The sequence below is a fragment of the Tachyglossus aculeatus genome, chromosome Y4 (genome assembly GCF_015852505.1).
Source record: "Tachyglossus aculeatus isolate mTacAcu1 chromosome Y4, mTacAcu1.pri, whole genome shotgun sequence".
Lineage (NCBI taxonomy): Eukaryota > Metazoa > Chordata > Mammalia > Monotremata > Tachyglossidae > Tachyglossus > Tachyglossus aculeatus.
In genome coordinates, this window is record NC_052096.1 from 3760986 (window position 1) to 3768672 (window position 7687).

A 7687-nucleotide genomic window follows, 5' to 3' on the forward strand; every position below is an offset into this window, starting at 1 on the left:
CATTCAGTCATATTTATTGAGCGCTTACTGTGTGCAGAGCACTGGACTAAGCGCTTGGGAAGTCCCAGTTGGCAACATATAGAGACGGTCCCTATCCAACAACGGGCTCACAGTCTAGAAGGGGGAGACAGACAACAAAACAAAACATATGTCCCGCGAGGGACATCTTTTAGACTGTGAGCCCACTGTTGGGTAGGGACCGTCTCTATCTGTTGCCAACTTGTACTTCCCAAGCGCTTAGTCCAGTGCTCTGCACACAGTAAGCGCTCAATAAATACGATTGATGATGATGATGAGACAGACAGCAAAACAAACCTGATGGCCTTGTATCTACCCCAGCGCTTAGAATAGTGCATGGCACGTAGTAAGCACTTAACAAATATTATTATTATTATTACGGTCTGCAGAGCAGTGTACTAAGCGCTTGGGAAGTACAAGTCGGCAACATATAGAGACGGTCCCTACCCAGCAACGGGCTCACAGTCATCTTGGAGAAGACGTGCCTTCAGCAAGGCTTTGAAGGAAGAATTGTCTCCCAGATATGAAGAGGGAGGGGGTTCCAGGCCAGAGGCAGGATGTGCGTGAGAGGTCAGCAGGGAGATAGATGAGATGGAGGTACAGTGAAAAGGCTGACCTTGAGGAGCAAAGTGTGCAGGTTGGGCTGTAGTAGGGAAGTAGTGAGAAGGTATAAGAGGAAGGAAGATGACTGCGTGCTTTGAAGCTGATGGTAAGGAGTCTCCGTTTGATGCAGAGGTGGACAGGCAACCACTTGAGGACTTCTTGACGAGTGGGGAATGTGGCCTGAAGATTTGGGCTGAGACAATAGCTAATTTCCCCCCCAACCCATGGGTTCTTATACGTTTTCCATGCCAGCGCAGCGACCTAGAATACTCCCAGCCCCAGGTCAATCAACCAATCAGTCAGTTGTATTTATTGAACGCTTACTGTGTGCAGGGCACTGTACTAAGTGCTTGGGAGAGTACAACACAGCAGTATAACAGACACATTCCACCCCACCACAGCGAGCTTACAGCCTAGAGGGGGAGACAGACATTAATATAAATAAATGACGGATACGGACAAAATCAATCAATCAATCATATTTATTGAGCGCTTACTGTGTGCAGAGCACTGTACTAAGCGCTTGGGAAGTCCAAGTTGGCAACATATAGAGACAGTCCCTACCCAACAGTGGGCTCACAGTCTAAAAGGGGGAGACAGAGAACAAAATCAAACATACTAACAAAATAAAATAAATAGAATAGATATGTACAGGTAAAATCAATAAATAAATAGAGTAATAAATATGTACAAACATATATACATATATACAAAAGTGCCGAGGGGCTTGGGAATAAAGGGAGCAAGTCAAGGCGATGCCAAAGGGAGTGGGAGAAGAGGAAAGGAGGACTTAGAGAAGGCCTCTTGGAGGAGATGTGCCTTCTGTTAGGCTTTGAAGCACGGGAGGATCATTGCCTGTCAGATTTGAGGAGGGAGGGCATTCCAGGCCAGAGAGGTTGGGGTGAGAAAGGCAAGATTGAAGGGCAGTGAGAAAGTTGGCATTAGAGGAGCAAAGTGTGAAAGCAGGGTTATAATAGGAGAGCAGTGAGGTGAGGTAGGAAGGGGCAAGGGCATTGAGAGCTTTAAAGCTAATGGTGAGGAGTTTTTGATGAGGAGGTGGATGGGCAACCACTGGAGGTTCTTGAGGAGTGAGGAAACTCGGACTGAACATTTTTGTAGAAAAATGATCCGGCCAGCACAGTGCAATATGGACTGGAGTGGGGAGAGGCAGGAGACAGGGAAGTTAGCGTGGAGGTTGATACAGTCATCAAGACGGGCTAGGAAAAGTGCTTGGAGTGAGTCTCCCTGCCGTCGTCGTCCTCGGCCCCGGGCCTCTCCCCGGCCCCTCGCTCCCCACTCTCTCTCGCAGGAAACACGTGCAGGAGCTGACCGGGCAGCACCAGGAGGAGCTGGCCACCCAGCTGGCCCAGTTCAAGGCGGAGCTTGCGGAACAGGAGGCGCGGCAGCAGCACGTGGCCCAGGACTACGAACTCAGGTACCGGCTAACGGGCCGGAGAGACAGGCGAGGGGCTGGGGGGCCGAGGCCACGGGGACTGGCTCCCATCCCCCAGGTCCTCTCCTCCTTCCGTCCCCGGGGGGCAGTTACCCCTGGACCGGCTTGGTTGCGGGATGGGTGGGATGGTGGATCTGGGCTGCCCCTTCCGCGTACCCCCCGGTGAGCCCCCCGGCCCTGGGCTCCTTCCCTACAGGCCCCCGGGGCTCCTTGCCCGTGTGTCGGCAGGCTGGCCCGGGAGCAGGCGCGGGTGCGGGAGCTGCGGAGCGGGCACCAGCGGCTGGAGGCGCAGCGGGCGGAGACGGTGGGGCGGCTGCAGGCCATGCTGCGGGCGCACTGGGAGGAGGCTCACCGGCTGCTCAGTGGCTCCGCCCCGCCCGGGGTCCCACCGGTCAGTCCTTCTCCCCGCCAAAGGGCCATCCCATCTGCCCAGATCCCTCCATCATCATCAATCGTATTTATTGAGCGCTTACTGTGTGCAGAGCACTGTACTAAGCGCTTAAGCACTGTACTAAGCTCCATCCCTGGGGTCCCCTCCCCCCCGACTCTGTGCGCCAAGAATCCTCTCCCTCCCTCTTCCTTCTCCCTCCCTCTCTTCCTCCCTCTTGCCCCTCCCTCTCCTCTGGGCTCCGATTATTATTGTTATCATCGTCATTGTTATTATAGAATCTGTCAAGTGCTAATTGTGTGTCCAGCCGCACTCTAAGCACGGGGTAATAATAATTGTGGTACTTGTTAGACACCTACTGTGTGTCAAGCACTTTTCTAAGCGCTGGGGGAGATACAAGGTGATTAGGTTGGACACGGTCCCTGTCCCCCTTGAGTTCACCGTCTTGATCCCCATTTTACAGATGAGGGGAAGGAGGCCCAGAGAAGTGAAGTGGCTTGCCCAAGGTCACCCAGCAGATACGTGGTGGAGCTGGGATTAGAACCCAGATCCTTCCAAGTCCCAGGTCTGGGCTTTATCCACTAGGCCACGCTGCAAGTCCCTTCACTTCTCAGAGCCTCAGTTACCTCATCTGTAAAATGGGGATCAAGACTGTGAGCCCCAAGTGGGACATCCTGATCACCTTGTATCCCCCCCCAGCGCTTAGAACAGTGCTTTGCACATAGTAAGCGCTTAACAAATGCCATCATCATTATTATCATTATTATTATTATTAATAGATGCAAATTGATTCTTGTAGATACTACAATTTAATCAGATAGGACACCGTCCCTGTCCCTACATGGGACTCCCAGTGTGAATAGGAGGGAGAATGGATATCGAATCCCCATTTGAAGGATGAATCCCCTAGGCCCAGCTCTGAAGGTCACCTGGCATTTAAGTGGCAGAGCTGGGCCCCGACCCCAGGTCCCCTGAATCCCAGACTCGGGCTCTTTCCACTAGGCCACATTGCTCGGCTAATGTTTCTCTGTCCCCACAGGCCCCTCTCTCCAATTGCCCTGGTTTGGCAGCCCCAGGGACAGAGGAGGAGGAGGAGGAGGAGGAGGAAGGCCGGCCCTGGAGCGCCCCACCCCCGGCCACGGCCCTGAAGCCGGTGCTGCAGCAGAGCAGAGGCCCAGAGGAGCCCGGGCCCCTCAGCCTCGGCCGGTGCCCCTCCCCGGACCTCAGCTCCTTGCTGGGCCCCAGCTTCCTCAGCCAGCAGAGCTTCCAGCCCCTGGAACCCCAGCCAGACATCACCCCACCCCCAGGTGAGGCCCCGCTCGGCCTGATCCGACCCCAGGCGCCCTAAGACGCCTCTCGGCCCAGCCTATGGCCTCCCTTCTGTCCCGCTCTGAGCCCCCAGCTCAACCTCTCATGCTACCCATTGCACATCCTGCCCCTCTACCCATCTCTCCTGGGCCTGGCCATCGTCCCCGGGGCGACGGGAGGGTGGGAGGGAGCTACGGACGGGGAGTGACAGCTCCCTTCCCCCATCCCCCGTCCCGTCCCCTTTGAAGCCGGGAGCATCCCTTCAGCCCAGCAGGCGGAGCGGCCCTTCCCCGAGGAGCAGGGTGGCCCCGCGGAGCCATCCAGCCTGTCCCCTGCCTCCCTGGATGAGCTGAAGCAGTATCTGCACTTGGTAGGGCCTAGTCCTCCTCCCTGCCTCCGTCCCATCCTCCTCCATGCTCTCCATTCCTGCCCTCCATTCCCACTCTTCATTCCCGCCCTCCATCCCTACTCTCCATCCCCGCCCTCCATCCCTACTCTCCATTCAGTCTTCCCATGCAAGGAGCTCCCCCCGGCCCCCTTCCCATGCCCCCATGGGGCTCTCTTACCCAACCCTTGCTTCCCTTGGGACCCAGGTGTCCTACCCTTACCCCCTCCTCACTGTTGTCCAGCTCCTGCCCTGAGCAGAGCCCCAGGCAAGGCGCCTCGGGGATGAAGATAGATAATCTTAGGACTCTCCCCTGCTCTCTGGCCACTCCTCTCATGGCTCCCTGTGGGGCCTCGCTATCTGTTTTACAGCTCCTGGACCCTTTTTCGGGGAAACTGGCACCCCCAGACCAGGACAACCCCCCTGTGACGCAGCTGCTGTCTCAGCCCGGTGAGATCTTCAGATGGCCAGGGGAGACCTGCCTTGGCCTGGGGTGTGGGCCCTGCAGTAGGGGTGGGGGGAAGGGGGCAGGTTGGAGCTGAAGACCTTTTGGCTCCATCCCCTTTCCTGGCCCCTCCCACCCTGAGCAGCTGCTCTGTCCCCTCCTTCTCCCAGGCCCCCCAGGATCGCCACAGTGGAAGGATGCCCGCTCCATTCCCCGCCCCCCACCCGCTGTCCACAAGACCAAGGTCCCCTTGGCCAAGACCACCAGCCTGTTCTGGGGGCCCGAAGCCCCGCGTAGCCCCACCCAAGGCCGAGGTGGCTGCGGAGGCCAAGCCAGAGACCCGCCCGGATCCCCCGAGAAGGGTGAGTTAGCTGGAGGGAGAGGGGAGATAGAGCAAAAGGGGACACTGGGACGGGAGAGAGTGGAGGGAGAGGAGTCAGCGGGGTCAGTAGTGTGGCAAGTGGGGAGGAAGGGCCCAGGAGAGGCTCCAGGGTGAAGGCTGACCCCTCCCTCAGGCAGGGAGGGCGACCCGCCAAACTCCCAGCAACTTTCGGAGGCATCACGGCTGCTGAGGCTTTGCCAGGCCCAGGGTCAGGCCGGGGCGACAGAGGAGTTGCTGGCATACCTGCGGCGCCTGGAGGAGCGTGGCAGGTAAGGGTCACCCTCATCCCGGGAACCCCCGCCCTTTCTCCCCTCCTCTTCCTCTCCTTCCCTCCCCTCACATTGGTAGCTCTTCCCAGGAGCCAGGACTCTTTTCGTCCCGGGACCTCCTCCCCCTTAAATACCCTGCCTGGGCTTGTCAACTTTTTTGGTCTGCTTTCAGAGCACCCCCTTGCTCCCAGCCCGCCTCACCCCTCTAGAACAATCCCGTCTGGGCCCTGGTCTGGTCCTTTCTCCGGATCCTGGGCGTGTCCCCGGGCGGGCATCTGGAGAGCTGAAATGGTCTCTTCCTCTGTTGCCCCTGGGAAGCACCTGGCCACGGGACCCAAGTCAGTCCTGGGTTTGCCAGAAGAACCTGCTCCCAGGACGAAGCACTCCCCTTGGCATCTTACCGACCTTCGGTCCCCCCTCACCCCCGCCAAGTCCATCCCCCCCATGAGCCCCTGCTAGCACCCGCTCCAGGGCCACCTTTTTGTCGGCTCCCGCCAGGGCCTAGACAACTCGGGTCGTTTCTTCAGCAAATCCTTACCGGGAGGCCCTCTCCCACACTCTGGGGGGGTCTGGGTTTCAGGACCGAGGGTCAAGGGGACGCGGCCCCCCGCAGAAATACGGACTTCCGACTGGGAGAGGCCCCCAGGAGAGAGGTGAGAGCAGTTCCTCCGTGCCTGTGCTTCCCTGCAGCTCGGCCGCCTCATTGACCGCATCACCCCCGGTCCCCCCAATTCTCCTGATGGCTCCCCCAGCCCCTACTGGTATCTCCTGGCCCCACTGGTTTCTCTCCCTAGTCCCTCTTAGTCCCTCCCAGCCACAACTGCCCTGGGCTCTACCTTTCTCTGGGCCCACCAGCCTCCCCCGACCCAGCCGGCCCTCGGACTCTGCTCCCCTTTAGCCAGTAACTCCAGATTTCTCTCCCCTTCAGCCCCCCCAGTCTCTCCCTCCCCCAGCTATAGCCCCTTCTACCCCAATTCCCAAGCTATGGGACCTGGGTGACTGGTCCCCCACAACCCGATCCCTCCAAACAGACCCAGGCCCGATTTCTGGTCTGATTCCTCCCCAGCCTGTCCTCCGGCGCCTCACCCACAAGGTCGAGAAGCCCCCAGGCAGGAAGAAGGCCGGGCCTCCTGTCCCAGGCAGCACCAGGAACAGAGGGGGAATCTGGAGGTGACACCAGCCTCCCCTCACCACTGTGCAAGGTCCCCCAGAGTGGAGTTCTCCCCCTCCTCGGTCTTGTCCTCGGTGTTTAGGCCGGAGCCATCGAGTTTCTATGTATTTTTAAAATAAAGACGTTGGTTTGTAACCGAGGCTCGAAATGGATGAGACGAGAAGGGGGAGCTGGCCTGCGGTCTCCTGTGGAAAGCTGAGCTGGGGTCAGCTGGGGGTATCCCGACAACTGTCTTGACCTCCTCTTTGAGCCCACCCCAAACCCATAGTCTCCTGGCCCCTCTCCCCAACCTCCTCCTGTAGCCCTTCTGGGCCCCCACCCTCGAACTTGCCTGCATCTCCTCTCACAACCCATCACCCTCACCACTAATCTTCACTACCGGGTTGGCCTCCGGCCTCTAATCAGCTTACAGGGGAGGATTATGGCCCAGCACTAGGCCCAGGGCCCTCCCTCCCCCATCCGCCCGTTGCCCGACCCCCCGGTGCCTTCGGCTGGAGGAGATCGGAGAGCCACTGGAGGCTCGGGAGCCCCCACCCGCCACCGGACCCGACTCCCCAGGACTGTCTGGGAATGGGTGAGCAAAGAGGATGGGACGTTGGGTCGGGGGGAAGGGAGGCACGGAGGTGGGGCTTCCCCTCCCTAGGGGTCGGGGAGCAAAAGTCCTGGGCAAGGAGCTTGAGGTTGGCTAGGCACAGCTGAAGGGCAGGAAGAGCTGTTGTCTGGAGATGGAGAAGACTTGGCAGAACTTTAGGGTCAGAGGTGCGACCTGGAGACCCGAGGGTCAAGAGAGGATGATGGGGAAGGAGGGCAGACTTGGCAGAGAGGCAGCTTGTCTTTCCTCCCCTCCCTTCCCCACCGGATGCCTCCTCCCCCTGTTCTGTCCCCTTAGTTTCCCTCTCCCTGTGCCTCCTCTCTCTCTATAATAATTGTGGCATTTATTAAGTGCTCTCCGTGACTGTGTCCCTCCAAACACACCCGGGCCCGATTTCCATGTGCCAAGCACTGGGGTAGCTACAGGGTAATCGGTTTGGACGCAGTTTCTGCCCCACATGGAGCACACAGTCAAAGTAGGAGGGAGAAGAAGTATTGTATCCTCCCTTTACAGATGAGGGAACCGAGGCCCAGAGAGGTTTAAGTGACTTGGTCAAGGTCACGCAACAGGCAAGCGAGGGAGCCGGGGATTAGAACCCAAGTCCTCTGACTCCTGGGCCCGGTTCTTTCCACTAGTCTGCACTGCCGTGCTCCAGACTGTGACCCTTCATCAT

General features: G+C 58.5%; 1 protein-coding gene across 4 annotated transcripts in view; it reads left to right on the top strand.

Moving 5' to 3' along the window:
* CNTROB (centrobin, centriole duplication and spindle assembly protein) overlaps nt 1–6989 on the top strand; it is a 38447-nt gene extending 31458 nt beyond the window's left edge. For 3 of the 4 annotated variants that reach the window (XM_038768795.1, XM_038768794.1, XM_038768796.1), the window contains exons 12-20: nt 1931–2056; nt 2303–2465; nt 3502–3769; nt 4019–4140; nt 4527–4605; nt 4771–4962; nt 5116–5251; nt 5832–5904; nt 6318–6989. In XM_038768795.1, the coding sequence (XP_038624723.1) occupies nt 1931–2056; nt 2303–2465; nt 3502–3769; nt 4019–4140; nt 4527–4605; nt 4771–4962; nt 5116–5251; nt 5832–5904; nt 6318–6425 (1267 nt within the window). In that variant the 3' untranslated portion in view covers nt 6426–6989. Of the gene's footprint in view, nt 1–1930; nt 2057–2302; nt 2466–3501; nt 3770–4018; nt 4141–4526; nt 4606–4770; nt 4963–5115; nt 5252–5831; nt 5905–6317 lie in introns of those variants that run through there. The other variant, XM_038768797.1, reaches the window with a different exon arrangement.
* The last annotated feature ends 698 nt before the right edge of the window (nt 6990–7687 follow it).